At 41.2% G+C, this 21,070-nt stretch overlaps 1 protein-coding gene across 4 annotated transcripts in view; it reads left to right on the plus strand.

Moving 5' to 3' along the window:
• LOC121536085 (collagen alpha-1(XVIII) chain) overlaps positions 1–21,070 on the plus strand; it is a 178,093-nt gene that overhangs the window by 99,548 nt on the left and 57,475 nt on the right. For all 4 annotated transcript variants that reach the window (XM_045206536.1, XM_045206533.1, XM_045206534.1 and 1 more), the window contains one exon: positions 15,628–16,169. In XM_045206536.1, coding sequence (XP_045062471.1) covers positions 15,628–16,169 — 542 coding nt within the window. The remainder of the gene's footprint in view (positions 1–15,627; positions 16,170–21,070) is intronic.

A 21,070-nucleotide genomic window follows, 5' to 3' on the forward strand; every position in this document is an offset into this window, starting at 1 on the left:
TCTCTCAGCCTATTGCAGACTGTCTAAGCACTGTTGGCGGGATTATGTGTTCCTGGTGTAACTTGGGCAGTTGTTGTTGCCATCCTGGACCTGTCCTGCAGGTGTTATGTTCGGATGTACCGATCCTGTGCAGGTGTTGTTACACGTGGTCTGCCACTGCGAGGATGATCAGCTGTCCGTCCTGTCTCCCTGTAGCACTGTCTTAGGCATCTCACAGTACGGACATTGCAATTTATTGCCCTGGCCACATCTGCAGTCCTCATGCCTCCTTGGAGCATGCCTAAGGCACGTTTACGCAGATGAGCAGGGACCCTGGGCATCTTTCTTTTGGTGTTTTTCAGAGTCAGTAGAAAGGCCTCTTTTAGTGTTCTAATTTTTCATAACTGTGACCTTAATTGCCGACCATCTGTAAGCTGTTAGTGTCTTAACGACCATTCCACAGGTGCATGTTCATTAATTGTTTATGGTTCGTTGAACAAGCATGGGAAACAGTGTTTAAACCCTTTACAATGAAGATCTGTGAAGTTATTTGGAATTTTACGAATTATCTTTGAAAGACAGTCTCTTTTTACAACAGCCTTTTTTGTGTTCTCTTTTTGACTCCGTCTGTATATTTGCAATCAAACACCAGAATGTTCTCCTTCTCCTTAGCTATCATACTCTAATTCCACTGATTTCAAAACTTGGTCCTCCAGAAAGTGGATATCTTTCAAAAAAGCTGCGTTAGAAAGGGTTACCTACACATACTGACCAGCTCATGTTATAGACAGAAGCGGGCTACATGGCAGATCAATCCGAACTCATCTCTCGGCATGTCCAGCCCATCCGTCATCTCAGCCAATCATGGCTAGCGGGAAGGTTGCAGACTTTTTCTGTGGCTAAACCAACTAGGCTCGTAATTTTAACAATTGTATTCATATTTACAGATGGCATACAAGTTTGTTATTAAGACACATGAATGTTCACATGTTCCAGAAGGCATTTCTGCCAAAAAATGCATTTTGATTAAAAAAAAAGGTTTACGTTCAAATGGCGGTCCTGTGAAGTAGTGAGGCGTGACATACGCCTAATTCCTGAAACATGAGCTGTTCAGTATGAGTTGACAGTCCTTTCTACCGCACCATTTTTGAAAGATACACCGTTAGCCATCAAGAACTACAAAAGTTATGTGACTTTTCTCAACCACATTGATGCCATGAATTTAGCAGGTGTTATCGACAGATCTGTTGGAAAAAGTGATGGGTTACTTTCTGCACACGCCACGGTCAGTGTGAACCAGAGTGACTTGACGCAACGCTGGCCAAACAAGATGTAGCTACAAACAAAACAGAGTTAAATGGTTCCAGTCTGCCATGAAGTATTCATCCGTGTATGCGGGTCATAGTCTAGCTACATTTTCAGAAAGAAGTTTCAAATTTTATCAGAAAGTCATTTTCATTGCAAGTTAAAGTGTGCTGTTAGTTAGCTAGCAAACGTTAGGTTGCTGGCTCACTAGCTAACATTTTGTATGATCTGTGTAGTAATATTATTAGACTCAGAAATCAATTTGCATTGCTAGGTATAACATAATGTTAGCTAGCTAACGTTGAACCTAGTTTGTTCGCTTTAGCTACCTGCAGATTCATACTACAGCTATGATAATGTTTGTATTGGTAGTAGTATTAGTTGTGATTATGCCGGTTCATTTTTTTAGCTAGCTAGCTACATGTCTAAACAAGACACTTCAGACAGATTATTACATGACCCATCAAGTTAGCAAGGTGTGTCTGGGGGTGATTACGGCCATCTATTGTATTTCATTAACATGTGTACATGTCTAGACAATAGTGACCCATCCACTTAGCTAGATGTGGCTGGGGGGTGGTTATAGCATTTCCTTCACATGATCCATCAATTTAGACAAGTTTGTCGACTAAGCGTCATCTAATAACGATAACATATATTTATGAAATATTTTTATCTGATCACTTTCTGTTTTTGTTATTGCTGCTATGCAAGTAACCACTTCACTGTACCGTTTACACCTTCTGTATCCTGTGCATGTGACAAATACATTTAATTTGATATAGCGTGTGTTTTCCTTGTGTTTACCACATGGCCTCACATGTGAATCCTTAAAGAGATGGGTGGGGCTAAGACTTAGGAGGGTGTGAATGATGCTGAATGGGTATAGACAAAGAAGAGCTCTCCAGTAGGTGTACCAAAACGTTCAAGGGTCATTTCCTCAAAGGTGGGGTTACAAGTTTATCAACTTTCAAAGCAGAATTACTTTCCCATTGTTCCTCAATTGCAGTGTAGCTCTGAGTCTCTACTTTTATTCAATGTAAAAAACACAATTTCAAATTTTGCTACATAATACCGAATCGAGGCGGTCGGTCACATATACATTTTACGGACACAGTATATTTTACATCTGGGTTTTTTTTTTGGTATTTGTTTTTACCCTTCAGCTACTCTCAACCCTTCCCATATATATCTGAAAACCATCCAGTTTTGATTTTTAATTGCCATATATTTTTCAATTGTGCTGTGATGTTTCACAAAAGCTCTGAACCTTTCTAATCTCATAGTTTCTACAGATTGTAAATGAAAGATAAACATTTTGGCTTTTCAAGTCACCCAGCAGTGCTATTTCCAGAGTTAGCTCCAGGTAAATGTTGCAATTCTTCAGCCAATCCTAAACCTGTGACCAAAAACAAGCTACATAAGGGCAGTACCGAAACAAGTGATCTAATGATTGTCTCGTCACAGCAAAATCTGCAGAGCAGGGATGGTTGTATACTGTATATAACAATTATTTTAGTTGCAATAATTTTGTATAATTTGAGTACAGCGTGTCGTTTTGCATATCAGTTAATAAACCGTGGAATCTGTACATCGAAAATCTCTTCCCAACTATTTTGCAACCTGTATGGCGCAGCTGTCAATTTTGGTCCTGAAATGAAACTGGTATACTTTTTTATTTATCACAATTTTCTTTAACCAGTTTTGGTCTTTTAATTCAGGGCCGACATACAAGTTCCTTACCTTCTCCCCCTTCCACTTGCCTCCTCCATTTTTTTCTGCAGTCAGTTGGTTGTAATTTTGGATAGAGCAGACATTTCCATATTTTTGTTAAATGCATGTGTGATATATCTCCACCAGTTCTATTTATGATATAATATACAAAGATTATACAATTTCTTAAAACATTTTTTATCAATTAGTATATTTGAGTTTAACCATAATATCTGTTGTAATATTTGTTCTGTCTTTTCTAGTGCATTAAACTGAAATTGGAACCAGCTTTCTATGTTTGTTTTATTTATTTTGGAGATTATTTCATTTTCAAATAACCGAAAGTGAGAGGTGGTAATCTGAATAAAGGGAAAAAGGTCATTCTTGAACACTGGGTGAGCCATTCTTACTAATCTGCTAGAGAACCAGTTCGGATTAAGTATAGTATAGCTTTTGTATGACTGAAGCCTTTAGTGCGAGGACCTATGCTTTCATATTTAATCATTTCATTATTTAAATAGACCCATTTAATTTTATCTGGCTTGCCATTCCAAATAAAGTGGAATACTTTTTGCTCATATAATCTTCAAAAAAACAAGTTGTTAGGTGTAGGCAGGGCTGTAAATAGGTAAACTGGGATATGACTAAAGAGTTAATCAGGGTGATTTTTCCACAAATAGACAGGGATTGTCCTTTCCTTGGTAGCAAGATCTTATCTATTTTTGCTGACTTTCTATTAAAATATATTGTAGTGACAATTTCTTTCTTTCGGGATATGAATCAGAGTATGTCCACTTCACCATGAGACCATATTATTGGTAAACTACACGGTAAATTAAAAGTTGTATTTTTTTAGCGATACAGTATGTAATATGGTGCACTTATCATAATTTGGTTTTAATCCAGAGAGGTTAGAAAAACTATCTAGATCCTCTGAGGCTGTGAAGGGATTCAAATTGTGCAATAAAAAAAAAATACATGAATCGTCATTACTTGTTCAAGTTGCCTCAAGCTACAACTCTAATATCCGTCACAGCCTATCATCTTAGTCGAGACCGAAACCCTCATCCCACTCAAACACCATCTGGTAGCACTCATCCACATACTGCTCCCTTAGACACTACAGGCTGACTCTCAGCTATGGATTGATGGTTGAAATCCATAGTTTAACACATTTGCCACTAGAAATGTTCCTTTGTGGGTAGAAATGTGTTACATCCACTGAAGTAGCTAGCAAGTTTACTAGATAGCTTATTTTAGTTCCCTCGGCAACCAAACAAACAGACTTTCTAGTGTAGCTAACCAAACCATCAGTCCTAGCTTGTTATGAAAATCAAATTCAACAATGCCAATAATGTGTTCAATTCGACTATTGCTTTCAAAATCAGCTCAAACATAGAACATGTAATAATTAACTATAGACATTGAATTCTACCGTGCTGATATTCCCATGTTGTCCATTTCTGAGTTTAAATAATTAGGAACATTGGAGTGTGAGATTATGTTAAAGATGGACTCTGCAACATTTCACAATGTCCATTTTTTAAGAATGTATTTTGCCTTATCCTCAAAGCGTTGTGTTTTTTCGTTGCTCTGTAGAGATTACAGGTAGTCTACTTGAACGGTATCACGTTACCTGCAAACTGCACAGCTGGAGGTAGTGTCTCCTGTCTCATCTTCCTAGTGGCTTTAGTTTTACCTCTGTCTTCAGGTGGAGCTTCTATTAAGCCTAATTTTAGGACGAGTTTTGAGGATGGCTTGATGTCGGACTATCTGTGCTAGTGTTCTTTTTACAACTTTGCATATGAGATTATTTGCTCTAGAGAGGCAAACACTGATATGATGCAATGTTCTCATGGAGAAGATCATCTTTTTAAGAGTGTGTAATGTCTTTGGTCGGGTAACCCGATATATTTATCGGCATGCCTATGGTTCTGCATTTTCTGGTGACCCAATTTGCTGTGGCTAAAGATAGACATATTTGCGTATGTGCAGGATTTATTAGTCGCGTTCACTGATTTGCAGATGTTATCGCAGGTGCAGCTAAATGCTTATGTTTCTAGCTCCAACAGTGCAGTAAATATCTAGCAATACAATAACAATACACACATAATCCCAAAGTAAAAAACAAGAAATTAAGAAATATCAGAGCGAGCAATATCAGAAAGAGCAATGTCAGAGTCTGGAATATAAATATATACTGAGTGTACAAAAACATTAGGAACACCTTGCTAATATTGAGCTGCACCCCCTTTTTCCCTCAGAACAGCCTCAATTCATCGGGGCATGGACTACAAGGTGTCAAAAGTGTTCCACAAGGATGCTGGCCCATGTTGACTCCAATGCTTCCCACAGTTGTGTCAAGTTGGCTGGATGTCCTTCGGGTGGTGGACAATTCTTGATACACAAAGGAAACTGTTGAGGGTGAAAAACCCAGCAGCGTTGCAGTTCTTGACACACTCAAACCGGTGCGCCTGGCACCTACTACCATACCTCATTCAAAGGCACTTAAATCTTTTGTCTTGTCCATTCACCCTCTGAATGTCACACATATGCAATGCATGTTTCAATTGTCTCAAGGCTTAAAAATTATTATTTAACCTGTCTCCTCCCCTTCATCTACACTAATTGAAGTGGATTTAACAGGTGACATCGATAAGGGATCATAGCTTTCACCCGGATTCGCCTGATCAGACTGTCATCGAAAGAGCTCCTAATGTTTTGTACACTCAGTGTATAAATGGTGTGTATAGACAGTATATGAATAGAAAACGTTTTTTACAGTGGTAATATAGGATGAGCTATGACGAGAATTGGGTAAGTGGGTAAAACAGTATGTAAACATTGTTAAAGTGACCAGTGTTCTATGTCTCTACAGTATATACATGGGGCAGCAGTCTCTAAGGGGCAGAGTACTGGGCGGTGGCCGGCTAATGATGGCTGTTCAACAGTCTGATGGCCTGGAGATAGAAGCTGTTTTTCAGTCTCTCCGTCCCGGCTTTGATGCACCTGTACTGTCTCCGTCTGCTAGATGGTAGCAGGGTGAACAGGCTGTGGCTCGGGTGGCTGAGGTCCTTGATGATCTTCTTGGCCTTGAAAGCCGATCTGTAGTCGATGAACAGCATTCTCACATAGGCATTCCTCTTGTCCAGGTGGGATAGGGCGGGGTGCAGTGCAGTGGCTATTGCGTCATCTGTGGATCTGTTGGGGCAGTATGCAAATTGTAGTGGGTCGAGGGTGGGTGAGGTGGAGGTGATATAATCCTTGAGTAGCCTCTCAAAGCACTTCATGATGACACAAGTGAGTGCTACGAGGTGATAGTCATTTAGTTCAGTTACCTTCGCATGCTTGGGTACCGGAACATTGGTGGACATCTTGAAGCAAGTGGGGACAACAGACTGGGATAGGTAGAGATTGAATATGTCCGTAAACACTTCAGCCAGCTGGTCAGTGCATGCTCTGAGGGAAGCTTTGCTAGGGTTTACATGCTTGAAAGTCTTACTCAAGTCAGCCACGGAGATCAGGAGCCCACAGTCCTCATGAGCAGCAGGGGCCCACGTCGGCAGCTCGGTGTTATTCTTCTCGAACCGGGGGAAGAAGGTGTTAAGCTTATCTGGGCGTGAAGCATCATGTCGGTGAAGTGGCTGGTTTCCCCTTTATACTCCATGATTGTCTGGAGTCCCTGCCACATGCGTCTCATGTCCGAGCTGTTGAATTGCGACTACACTTTGTCCCTGTACTATCGTTTCACCTCTTTGATTGCCTTACGTAGGTCATAGCTGGTCTGATTGTACTCGTCCATGTTCCTTGCCGTGTCTTAAATGCAGTGATTCGCGCTTTCAGTTTTGCATGAATGCTGCAATCTATCCAGTTTTTGGTTTAGATATGTTCTGATCATCACTATAGCAACAACAACTTCTATGCACTTCCTGATGAACCCAGTGACGAGTTTCCTTATCCTGTAAGCAGTCTATGGACAAGGTATGACAGCAACCCATGCTTTGGTTGTGTTTACATGGCCACTGTTTCAAATGCAATTTTTTTGCATTTGTGGCACAAATTCAATGCAAGTCAATGATACCTAGACTAGCATTTTCGCGCATCATATCCAAATCATCTATAAGTAACATAATTGAGTTACACAATCAATTTTAGACACTTTAGGATGATTTAAACATGGGCCAATTGTGCGCCGCCCCATGGGTCTCCCCGTCGCGGCCGGCTACGACAGAGCCTGTCAGTATCCTGAGCAACAAAGGTCATTTTAGGGACAATGGAACAAACCCTTCTTCAGATGGCCAGGGTAAAACTAGATCATAAAGCAGTGTTTTACACAAGTACATAGAGTAGCCAATTTAAATAACTGAAAATGTGTGTTGTTGGTTGTTTTGGACATTGTCTAGGCCTATATGATCAGGACTATTTTCTAAGTAAGAGAACATATTAAACATTTTTTAACATTTAACCAGTCTTATCTTGAGATTGAAGTCTCATTTACAGTTTTACTGCAAGATAGGAATTGCCCCAATGTTTGTTCTTCAAATTAAGTATTATATTACAAATAAAAAATGAAGTAAGTAGCCCACATTATCTTGAAAGATCATTTTTTCAGGTTTTCGCTCTCAATCATACTTGGATGTTGTAAGTCAACAACCCTTAAACCATATCAGGAGACCATTTTTGAGGTCTGGGAAATATCTGAGAAATGTTGATTTTTGGGTGTAGTTAACCTTTCATTCAAGTGTGCACGTAGCAAGACGCTTCTTTTAGTGGTGTTTTTGTAGCGCACGTGATGGTAGAGTTTGCTAAACAAATACCCACTGGGTTGTTTAAAATAATCATGATGTCATTCTGCCAGGGAAGCATAGGCTACTTTGAAGTTAACAACATTTAATTGAGAACGTTTTTGGGAAAGCCTTTCCATCTACCAGAAGACGGTTTTCATTAGCATCATCGCTAACGGCTACACAAAGGGGTAGAGGTGCGCACTGCACACACAGACAGAGGCGTTCTCCTTGCCTCTTCAGAAAGTTGCAGGAAATAAAAATCACTGATGCATTCTGTTCAAAAATGTATTGACCTACTAAGGGGACATTTTTGAATAGCCTATTGTTGAATTCCGTTTTAATGCTTGGATTCCGTGATGACCCAAATTATAATATTTGGATCACAATGAGTCTCTCCACTACCAATTGTTCCTGCAGTGATGATTCACCATCTTCATAGAATGTTTTCATAATTTATCTGCAGATAATCGCCAAAAAGCCTAGGCCTGACAGTAGCCTATGCAAATTAGGGAGCCAAATGAACAGCTCTCCGATGCGATTCGGTAGGCTACACTCACTGACTGATTAGACGAGTAACTCACTTTAGCGTCACTGTATGGCAAGCCATGATTTATGAATGGCAAAGGGATATAGGAGATCGACTTTATTCAGTCAGTTCCACACCTTTTATAAACTAGTCAACACTTGCTGTTCAGTTGTCAATCAACGCCCAGTAAATAGCCTACTTGGCGCCACGACTCTGCATGACTGGCGATGTGAAACACTCAGTGGCAATTTTAGCCACTACCCAACACAACACTAAACAATACATGAATTGCACTATAATGGTGACAAACGGTGCCCACAAACTGTTAGAGCCTACATATAGCTGTCCCAACAGCAGAGTCCCAACACCTTACCACTGCTACACCTGTCTATCAGCGGAGCCTCGTCTGGCAGCGAAACAGTTAATTCAGCCTCATTTACTGCCTTTAAAAAATATATAGCTGATATGGCTGACTTACTTAAATAAATGTTTGGTTTCTACTGACAATTGAGATGTACAAACTATGGCATAAGGGGACGACAAGCGGATAAGAGGCAATCCGTAATTTCGATTAAGACATTAATGGGCGAGCTAGTCAATATCACTATTTGTTCAGCACTTTTGGAATGTACAACGACAGAATTCAGAACATGGGCCGTTCTTACAGTGTTCTCCCTGTACACCAAGTCAGAACCGTAGGATAAATAAAGGGGGCATATAAGCAGATAATGAAAGCTCTTACAATATTCAATGATTACATTTCTCTAAAACAGGTTATAGGCTACATGTGCACCACCAAGTCAGAACAGTAGGCAAAATTAAATGGGGAAAATAGACCAAATTATTAGGGTGTGGCACATGGGCTACTAACAGCTTACTACACAACATACACTTAGTATTACTTTCTTAGCTACAGTATACATATCTCCCTGGCATATTACATAATTTATGCAGCAGCATACAATACATTTTTGGACACCTTGTTGTGCTGTGCTCACTTGAACAGAAAGGTGGTGCAGCGGTCCTTCATGGGCAAATTTTGTCATCAAACCTTGTCGTCAAAGTCTGGCATTCTCTGGATTTATGGTGCTTTCAAGACAACTGGGAACTCTGAAAAAAACGTGGTCGAATCATGATGACAGTGATCTTCAGGTCGTAGATCTAGAAAGAGGCCCAAGTTCCAAGTTGGATGACCGTTCAAAACTTATTTTCCCAGTCGGAGCTCGTTTTTCCCGAGTTCCCAGTTGTCTTGAACTCACTGAAGTCAGATTTCGCAGTTCCGAGTTAAGTTGTTTTGAGCGCGGCACAAATCATGCTTCATTGACAGCATGGCCAATGTTGAATGTTTATAATTTTAAGCTTGGAAAAGAGACCCTTAATCCCATACTTGGGACCACACAGCCACGCCACTGAATAGCAGACTAGTGATTGCTTTGCAATGCTTGCAGTTAGCCACTGATTCCTTCCAAACCACTCATTGTTAAATTTGCGATTTTCAACTTGTTGTGTAATATTCATGTCCAATGGCCGATGAGCACCGATACATTTTATCCATAATTTCTCTTCATTATTTCTCTTCATATGACAAGGGTTAGAAAGGATTTGCCACAGAAAGCACTGAGCTAGGCTGAAACACCTGCATTTTGGAGCTGCCTTACTCAAAAATGCAAACAAGAGACCATGTTTGTATGTGGCTTTATTAACTCGAGATATATATATATATATATATATATATAATGTTTGAAAACTGATATGTGACACGTATTAATGCTAAAATAGCATGCAAAACATGCAAGCCCCCCCCAATGTTGTTTTTGTTTTTTTGTAGCTAAAAATGTGTGGCTCAAAACATGGAGGGCTCTGCCCCACCTGCCCTGAATGACGGGTCGCCACTGGAAATATGCAAATGAAAATAAATACATGTGTCAGAAAACAATAATTAGGCTATTGGATTTCGACTCATCTTTACCACTTACATTACATGGGACGTGCAAATTCACGAGCGTCATGTTCTCTCTCTCCCTCCCTCCCTCCTCCCTGTAAAGAAATTCAACCGCAACCGGAGAACTGTAGGCCTATATAATGAGAAGATGCTAATGTCTCCTCCCTAACAAGTGGGAGTTGTTGTCCCAAAGGCGACATGCTTAGGTCCAAAATAAGCCCATAGAAACGCATTGGGCTAGTTCTGGACAGATTTAGGAGAGTGTGAAACCTCTCGCTTATTCTCTTCCTTTATGCTGCATTTCGCTGTCATTGCTCAATTTGTGACTGACAGGTGCCTATCCTATCAATAGATCGCTAGAATATGCATATCGTTCATTCTAGCGGGAGAGGGCTCGACATACTAGCGAATTGAAACTTTTAAATTAAAAGTAACTCAGTTAATATGAAGTGGCTAATGGAAAACACTGATAGTGCACATCTGGTCGGCAATGCATAATGAGCTGTTCCATAATGAGGGGGCTTGTGTTCGGAAAACTCGAAATGATGTGGGAGCACACGGTTCGGCTCCCGACGATGCCAGGAAGAGGAGGACATGTGCTGTAGGGTTGGCAAGGTGCATCTAAATATCCGATGACCGCATCATAGGAGAATGAGGAAATTGTAATAGGAAGGTGGAGAGGCTGAACGTTTCCCTCCAGAACAGTGATGCAGTGGTAAACAAATTGGTGGGTATCCTCTGATCACCGGTCGCGGTGAAAAAGTAACTCTCCCTATACTTTCATTGCAACAAAAAAAAAGTGGGTAAACTGAGCTTACCCTCCACTACACTACTGCTACAGAAGGAATGCTATGATCTCAGACTGAGAGCCCCTTGAAGAACTGCTGCAGAAGCGGCTATTTAAAAAAGAGAAGATTGCTTTCGTGTCTATGGTCACAGGACACAGATCTTTGTCTTTTTGCTTTAACCCAACCCCCCATGAGATGGAGGGGTTGGAGCACAGGCTCAGCCACAGTGTGACGCCTCTGCAGCAGTTTTGCCTTGCCTTGCTCAAGGGCACAACCGCAAGAGATGGTGACTAGGATTCTGATGCCAGCAAGCCTCCAGATGCCGGCCCACTCCCCACCAGACTTTTTCCCATTGAGAACAGGCAGAGAAAGTGAGGGGGTTCCTGTGTCGACCTGTAAGCGCAGGCTTGCCCGCCTGTGGCCCCTCGGGGCGTTATATTCTCACATCTTGTGGGGCTGTGCAAATGAAGATGTATTGTTTTCTGTCAACAGGGCAACAGTCATGGACAACTACCTCTGGTGATTTGATTGGGGCCCTCACTTGCAGCAACAAATGCCTAGTCCTATTTAGGGTCATATGTTTGCTCAGTTGAGTAATATATTTTCTAAGTCCTAGCATGCATGCTAAACTTTTAGATCCACTGTTAGTGTTTATATGCACACATTGGTGTCTTCCTGTGTTGAAGAACAGAACATGACACATGAGTTGTTTGGCTTTTTCTTCAATTGGGTCAAATTATGTTCTAATCTCTCTGGCATTGATGGATTGACAATGCAATAGGGGCTCCTGTTATTTCAGACCATAATATGCAACACACCTTTTTTTATATTGTGTTTATAGGAGTGCTCTTCCATAGCTTTGTTTTTATTCTACAAAGAGCTGCGACAGGACTACAGCCATTGGATTAAGTAGACTACCTCATATGTTTTAACTTTCAACCTAACCACCTGCAGGCCCTAAAAGCCTACACTTCCCATAGCTCATCAGTTGGACTTTGAACCTTGTGTAATGATGACTGATAGAACGTATTTATCAGTCATCTGAAGGTGCTCAAAGAATGTTTTGTAAAGGAGACAAGAAACATCAGTTGATACTCCAAAGCAGCAATTTTGAGATGATCAAACAAACTTGTTTGCATTACTTCCCATTTGAAGTTCCTTATTTAGCCTTGACAGATAGGATCTTTGTCTCCCATAATGTTCAATATCTATAAACATATATTGTTTTATATTTTGAATTAGAATTATGATGAAGTAGACTACTTGAGCAAGATTGTTTGATGATCAGCATGCGATAGAATAACATTTACTCGCTACGAATCACAAGATCTTTGTGTTCTGTTTATTTCCCAAAAATGTATGCACTGACCCGGGGTGACGGAAGAGGGAGCGTAGATATTTGGGGAACCCAGCTGTAGCCCTGACGTGATGACGTTTAACAGATGTCACCGAAATAAAGGGGAACTGGTGTGTGTGCTGAAGGTTTTGGGGAGAAGTCAGGAATTTCATTACATAAATTCCATAAAATGAATGAATTCATTATTTTCATTCAATTCAGGAATTGATGGAATTTGAGAAATGTCTCATCATTTATGTATTCATTCTCAGAATTGATCCTTATGCAGAGTATACAGTGCATAATTATGTTCTACTCTTTACACAAATACATGCTGATTTGCCCTTAGTCTTATGTTTCTTTGTGAAATCCTAATTCTTTATTGTGATGTGTCATAAGCATATGGTTTAGACCACATCTGTACCCACTTGTACGGAACTAGAATCTGTTTCATAAGGCCTCAATGGTCTCAGGAAGTGTTTTCAGTACTTGAAGTGCATCTGCTCTAACTGAAACATACAGTGTTAATTAACTCTTATTTCATTTTTCGGTACAATGAAAGATAGTCATCCTCACTTTTTTAGTCACTCTTTTCCAAAATGTGATTGTGTGAGAGTGATTCCCATTTCAGAACATTTTTCGCAGTCACTTGTTTGAATAGACTAGTTTTATAAGCTTTTCCCATCAGACTTCCTGTTTTCTGATTAGCTATGTAAAATACTAAAGAGTTACCTCAAAGTTATACAGACAACATAACAAGGTTGTGCCTTGCACTATTGCATACAGTCAGTCATTGGATCTATTTGAAATGCTGTTGTTTGATCACAAAATAAGTATGGGATCACTATACTGAGTCCATGTAAAAAAAAAATAATAATAATCTGAGACTGGCTAGCATGGAATTCCCCTTATCCCATGTTAGTGAGGGAAGTCTGCCCTCACTTCAGCTCTTTAGAGGAAAAATCGTCATGTATTCACAGGGGGCTTTGGCTAAAGTACCTCCTATATTTGTGCAAGAGAATTAGGTTCTTATAGGTCCCAGGATAAGTGGTCTCCCCAGCCTTTTTTGGATATGTCAAAGTTGATGTTAGTTTTTATAACCCACTCCATTTTAGGCAGGCAATAGGACTTGGCTTGTTTGAATTGGGTCCTTTGAGAAATGCCCCCATTATAGTGAATGTTTTAGCTTTACAAAATATTCTAGTAAAAACAATTGTTGGGCTGTGTATCGGTTGCAATTAACTTCATCCATATACAGTGAGGGAAAAAAGTATTTGATCCCCTGCTGATTTTGTACGTTTGCCCACTGACAAAGAAATGATCAGTCTATAATTTTAATGGTAGGTTAATTTGAACAGTGAGAGACAGAATAACAACAAAAAAATCCAGAAAAACGCATGTCAAAAATGTTATAAATTAATTTGCATTTTAATGAGGGAAATAAGAATTTGACCCCCTCTCAATCAGAAAGATTTCTGGCTCCCAGGTGTCTTTTATACAGGTAATGAGCTGAGATTAGGAGCACACTCTTAAAGGGAGTGCTCCTAATCTCAGTTTGTTACCTGTATAAAAGACACCTGTCCACAGAAGCAATCAATCAATCAGATACCAAACTCTCCACCATGGCCTTGACCAAAGAGCTCTCCAAGGATGTCAGGGACAATATTGTAGACCTACACAAGGCTGGAATGGGCTACAAGACCATCGCCAAGCAGCTTGGTGAGAAGGTGACAACAGTTGGTGCGATTTTTCGCAAATGGAAGAAACACAAAAGAACTGTCAATCTTCCTCTGCCTGGGGCTCCATGCAAGATCTCACCTCGTGGAGTTGCAATGATCATGAGAATGGTGAGGAGTCAGCCCAGAACTACACGGGAGGATCTTGTCAATGATCTCAAGGCAGCTGGGACCATAGTCATCAAGAAAACAATTGGTAACACACTACGCCGTGAAGGACTGAAATTCTGCAGCGCCCGCAAGGTCCCCCTGCTCAAGAAAGCACATATACAGGCCCGTCTGAAGTTTGCCAATGAACATCTGAATGATTCAGAGGAGAACTGGGTGAAAGTGTTGTGGTCAGATGAGACCAAAATCGAGCTCTTTGGCATCAACTCAACTCGCCATGTTTGGAGGAGGACGAATGCTGCCTATGACCCCAAGAACACCATCCCCACCGTCTAACATGGAGGTGGAAACATTATGCTTCGGGGGTGTTTTTCTGCTAAGGGGACAGGACAACTTCACCGCATCAAAGGGACGATGGACGGGGCCATGTACCGTCAAATCTTGGGTGAGAATCTCCTTCCCTCAGCCAGGGCATTGAAAATGGGTCGTGGATGGGTATTCCAGCATGACAATGACCCAAAACACACGGCCAAGGCAACAAAGGAGTGGCTCAAGAAGAAGCACATTAAGGTCCTGGAGTGGCCTTGCCAGTCTCCAGACCTTAATCCCATAGAAAATCTGTGGAGGGAGCTGAAGGTTCGAGTTGCCAAACGCCAGCCTCAAAACATTAATGACTTGGAGAAGATCTGCAAAGAGGAGTGGGACAAAATCCCTCCTGAGATGTGTGCAAACCTGGTGGCCAACTACAAGAAACGTCTGACCTCTGTGATTGCCAACAAGGGTTTTGCCACCAAGTACTAAGTCATGTTTTGCAGAGGGGTCAAATACTTATTTCCCTCATTAAAATGCAAATCAATTTTTAACATGCGTTTTTATGGATTTTTTTGTTGTTATTCTGTCTCTCACTGTTCAAATAAACCTACCATTAAAATTATAGACTGATCATGTCTTTGTCAGTGGGCAAACGTACAAAATCAGCAGGGGATCAAATACTTTTTTCCCTCACTGTAATTGATTTGTTTGTAATGTTTACCTGATATCTCATTTCCATTCTCATTTGGAGTTGTGACAGAAGTCCAATGCAGTTTCTCATGTCAGGTCATATTTCTCTCAAATATTAGGTCAGGAATCATTGATCTATCGTCACGTTAATGCAGCTCTTCAAGTACCACCGGACACTGAGTTTAATGACGCACATCTAAAATTCCTGCCCCCTTCCCTACAAAAAGACTCCCAAAATACTACTAAGAAAGTGTTGTCAGTCTGCTTTTCCCCCGCAGACCTAAACTCACTGTGTCAAACCCCAACAGACTAATAGATCTTTCTAATCCATTCCCGCAATGCAGTCTACCCCGTCATCGGTGTTTCAGGTGTGCTGTGTACTAACTTCCTGTTTCTCTCCTGTAGATGAGAGCGGCGTCTCCCTCCTGCAGCTGATCGGGGACCCTCCCCCGGACGAGATCACCAAGATCTATGGCCCCGACAACAGCCCCGGCTACGTGTTCGGTCCCGATGCTAACACGGGCCAGCTGGCACGCGCCCATCTTCCCAGCCCCTTCTACCGGGACTTCTCCCTCCTCTTCAACCTGAAGCCCCAGTCCACCAAGGGTGGCGTTATCTTCTCGGTCACGGACCCCTCGCAGCAGATCATGTATGTGGGTGTCAAGCTGTCGCCCGTGAAGGCGAACAGGCAGAACGTAATCTTCTTCTATACGGAGCCCGACTCAAAGGAGTCGTACGTGGCTGCCACCTTCCCCGTGCACAATCTGGCTGACCAGTGGAACCGCTTCTCCATCTCCGTGCTGGATGACAAGGTCACCTTCTACATCAACTGCGACGACCAGCCCCAGGTGGTGCGCTTCGAGAGGTCCCCAGACGAGATGGAGCTGGAGGCTGGAGCCGGGGTGTTCGTGGGCCAAGCCGGAGGGGCCGATCCCAATAAGTTCCTGGTATGTATCATGCTATTACTGTACCTTTTGATAGCAGGGGCCGTTGTGTTTCAACTTGAAGGACTTGAAATGCAGTTCTACCCCAAACCCTGTCTTATATTTAATTTACAGATTACGGATCTTAATTTGATCACTCTTTTGTCGCTTCAGGAAATTCTAATGAGCCTTGTGAAACCCGCAGTTCTCTTTCTCTCCATGCAAGGGGCAGGGGGGGTCATTCGGAGCAGTGGGGCCATATTTGTCCATATTCTGTAGGCTACCTGTTAGTCACATAATGAATGGTGTGAGAACCGATAATAGGCTACTGTTTGTGTTTCCCTGGCTGAGTTGATGAGCTCATTTGGAGGACATCATAAGGTTTCTAGTGAACCCAAGGTTACGATTGAACTGTCAAAATGTAGTTCAAACCTGGTCTAGCGGTTAGGGCCGCTGCCTTCAGTGCGCACATATAGGCCTACCGTGTCGATGTGGGTTCGATTCCGGCCCACGCCCTTATGGCACAAATAACTCAATCCACCCGATTTTACTAGATTTAGTTACACATTTCAAATATGGACAGTCCAGAATATTTTACCCCCGATCTTGATAAGAAATTACCATACCAGACTTTTATTTTAGGCCGTGGCTGCAGATCTGGCTTTTTCGGCTTGGCAAAAAATTCCAGAGTCTTCCAGAAGCTTCTGCGCATGTGAGGATCACGTTCTGCGCATATGCTCAATGCGTAGAGAACAGGCTACTCAGACAAATGGTGCTTGTTTAATAAAGTTAGGTCAAAGCTGTATCAATGTCTGCAAGATCACATGATGATCACAGTATTCTACCTAACAGAACCAAATATAATAGCATAGTATAACGCTACTGTAAGACAAAACACCACCGCATATGTAACTTTTTGGGCGACCAGACCAAATACATATAGAAATGTGTGGTATAGATCTGTCATTCTCATTAAAAGCAAGTCTAAGAAGTTTAGTTTTTGTGTCTTTTATTTTCGGGTTTGCATCCCAGCTTCAAACAACTGAAAATACAGTATTTTTGGTTATGGAAAATATATTTCACAGCGGTTTAGATGGTACAACGATGAATGATTCTCTACAGTATACTTTCATGTTTTTGTCACATTAACTGAAATTAGGCTAACTATTAGAATTTTAGCAACCAGGAAATGGCAGAGCGATTTCTGCATAAAGCATCTTTAAAGTTTTACCGGTGAAACATCCATGCAGTATCTGCATAGTAACCATTTGATCCCCAAAAAAGTCAGATCCGCAGCCACTTAAAGACAGTTTTATTTAATGGATAACATAAATAGGAAACACATTTAATAATAACAGCAGGTTACACCAACGTTAGTTACATTCATACAAGGTGCCAACGTGTGATGCTCGGAGCCGAAGCGTGCTGCTCAGACCACTGCACTATGGCAGTTCACAATGCTCTAGCAAGCTGTGAGAATATCTGATGACACTTGATGGAATGAGGTCGGTTGGTTTGCAGAGCCTTCCCCAAACCATAGCGCTAGGTACGGTACTGCGTTGTATAGCCGCTTCCAGCTGCCCCCTGGCGGTGATACTAAATATTGAATATTCATTCAAATCCTCCTGCTGCAGGATTATTTTCCTCCTGCGAAGAAATGGGTCAAATTAAGGTCCGACATTTGTAGTCCCCTATCCTGAATAGCTTATGGCGTAATAATAGGTTATGAGTAGGAAATGTAGTTCGCAATTTTGGCTCAAACTTCAGCAGAAATCGGAACGTCCGAGGCAGTCCAAGATTCGTTCATAGTTTTGACTTATGTACACTTATCTCAAGCCCTACTATATTTATAACATTTCCGACTGCATAAATACACTGAGTGTACAAAACAATTAGAACAGCTCTTTCCATGACATAGACTGACCAGGTGAATCCAGGTGAAAGCTATGATCCCTTATTGATGTCACTTATTAAATCCACTTGAAGATGAAGGGGAGGAGACAGGTTAAAGAAGGATTTTTAAGCCATGAGACAATTGAGACATGGATTGTGTATGTGTGCTATTCAGAGGGTGAATGGGCAAGACAAAAGATTGAAGTGCCTTTGAACGGTGTATGGTAGTAGGTGCCAGGCGCACCAGTTTGTGTCAAGAACTGCAACGCTGCTGGGTTTTTCATGCTCAACAGTTGCCCGTGTGTATCAAGAATGGTCCACCACCCAAAGGATATCCAGCCAACTTGACTGTGGGAAGCATTGGAGTCAACATGGGCCAGCATCCCTGTGGAACGCTTTCGACACCTTGTAGAGTCCATGCCTCGCCAAATTGAGGCTGTTCTGAGGGTTTTTCTTAATGTTTTGTACACTCAGTGTATAGCAGTGTCAGGGGCAAGTGGAATCAGAAATGAGACCGATCAGGTTTGCTGTTTTGAACAAGAGAGCGCATGCCCTCCTAGCCAAGCTGAGTTAGGTGTGTGAAACGGTAACAGCCGTGCCTGGCTAATATATTACAATAATAATAATAATATATATTTCATAATGCGCTTTTCATTATACAGATAATCTCAGATGCTTGAAAACAAAGTACATGTAGTTCTTAGGCTGGAAAATGGTCTTCTACAGAGGCTGGCGCCTACAGGTCACATCCAAATTCGGATGTGTATGATTTGTATGATATGATTGCCCTCAATTGGCCTGCTTTAAATCAAAACATAAAAGTGGTCTGACCCCGACCATCCCCCTTCTCTGAGTGGGAAACACAGAAGTTTAATTGGTGGGGGAGCAATAACCTCCAGCTGGCCTTCCCCGCCACCCCTCCCCCACTCCTCCAGTCAGCATGCCAATTGCACGCTCCCTCAAAACTTGACACATCTGTGGCATTGTGTTGTGTGACAAAACTGCACATTTTAGAGTGGCCTTTTATTGTCCCCAGCACAAGTTGCACCTGTGTAATTATCCTGCTGTTTAATCAGCTTCTTGATATGCCGCACCTGTCAGGTGGATGGATTATCTTGGCAAAGGAGAAATGCTCACTAACAGGGATGTAAACAAATTTGTGCACAGCATTTGAGAGAAATAAGCTTTTTGTGCATAAGGGAAAATGTTTGGATCTTTTATTTCAGCTCATGAAACATGGGACCAACACTTTACATGTTGCGTTTTATATTTTTGTTCAGTATACATTCAAATCTGTAAAGGCTAAGACGTAACATTTAGAGAATGGCCTGGGATAAAGTCTATCTTAATCCATGCAATCATGCGAGAATGAGAACAGGTATAGCATACTGAAACACAAAGACATTTTACATGCCTTTTGACAAATAATGCAGTATTGAATCCCCCTTTTTTATTGCTTCACTAACATACATATTTCTGTGCTGATTCATGACTTCTCACACAGCATTGTAATTGGATTGTTTTACTTGATGTCTGAAATTTAGACAGTCAGAAAACCTGTCTCTGACTAAACTGAGATAATTGGAAGATTTAGGTAAAACATGGTCAGAGGGAACAATGATAATTTTATTGCAATAACGTGTGAAAGGGACTCAATGTGAGGGAGTTGTCTTTTTGTGCTTATTGACACTAGAGCGATAGAAACATTGAAAAAGAGAGGGACAAAGGTTAATTTCATGTCCATGCAAAGTTTGTAGTCCTACTCACGGTTGTCTGATTTTGCTGGGCACGTCTTCAAGCAAAGTACACATCAGGGAATCGGAATGCTCAGAGTAAAGTCCCAAATAGCGCTCCTTTGGGTTTAAGACAGCCCAGCCTGTCTATCCTATCTTGGCAAGACCAAATTAGGGGATTTAAACAGAATGGTTTTCCCAAATGTCAGAGCATAGTGTATTTTTTCCTCTTTTTAAAGACAGTTGTTAGAGACAGCTGAGGCAAACAATGGTTGTTTACACAGACCCCAGGCATAGCCGATGTCAGACAGTTGTCATGAAGATTTGCATTATCTGTAGACTCAATGCAGAGAGTTGAATCGTTATGCCTGTACTCAGAAGGTACAGGTCTGATACAATGAATTACCTTTTGAGAGGAATGTAGCCACTCAAGTCAAATTTAGATAGTCTATGAGATTGGCATTATTGATAGTTTTAACATTTTAAAGCTATACATTGTTCGTTGACACAGACTCAGAAACATAAATGACGAAGTAATACAACCATGATAGGGTAAGATAGCACCTGCTTCCAGGACCGGAAGTAACAGTGGAAAATGAAAAGGCAGTTATCGTGTACAGACTTGCGATAGCTTCATAATGGAAAATGGGCTAACAATAATTATAAAATAAATAAAATACAGGTCTTTGATAGCTACTTAGGGACATTGAATGCTCGTGAACACAACTGTGGGCATTCAGCGAAAGAGAAGCTCTTCATAGCTAAGAGAGCTTTTATCAGTTTAAAACAGGGGACTCCCAACAGGTCGATCACGAGCTACCAGTAACTCACAGCCCACATATGAGTAGCTCGTCAAACAATTCAGAAAGTACATGCCATTTTTCATGTTTTCCACCGCAAACTGTCATAAACAACTCTCACAAGTATCAGCTCCCAGCTACTATCTAATCAACGCAACATTGACATTATCCCACCCCTAGTTAGCCACTATTGTCTTAAAAAGCCAAACCTAACACAATATCGCTAGATCCGCACATTCCTCACTCGCTACATGTGCAATTAAAGGGCCAGATGCGCAAATAAAGGGGAATTACACAAATATATCTACATTTGTTTGTTTTCTTCCAGACCTAAAAAAATTGTCTTCTCATCAGATTTAAGCATTGACATGGACTCAGAACTCAGAACATCCAATTTCGTTTTTTCTCTATGAACAATTGTAATTTTGAGAGTGAAAAACAAAACAAACATTTTGCGGCGGAAACATAATTTGGGAAAATATAAAACATTATTTGGTGG

Source organism: Coregonus clupeaformis, chromosome 23 (assembly GCF_020615455.1).
Source record: "Coregonus clupeaformis isolate EN_2021a chromosome 23, ASM2061545v1, whole genome shotgun sequence".
Lineage (NCBI taxonomy): Eukaryota > Metazoa > Chordata > Actinopteri > Salmoniformes > Salmonidae > Coregonus > Coregonus clupeaformis.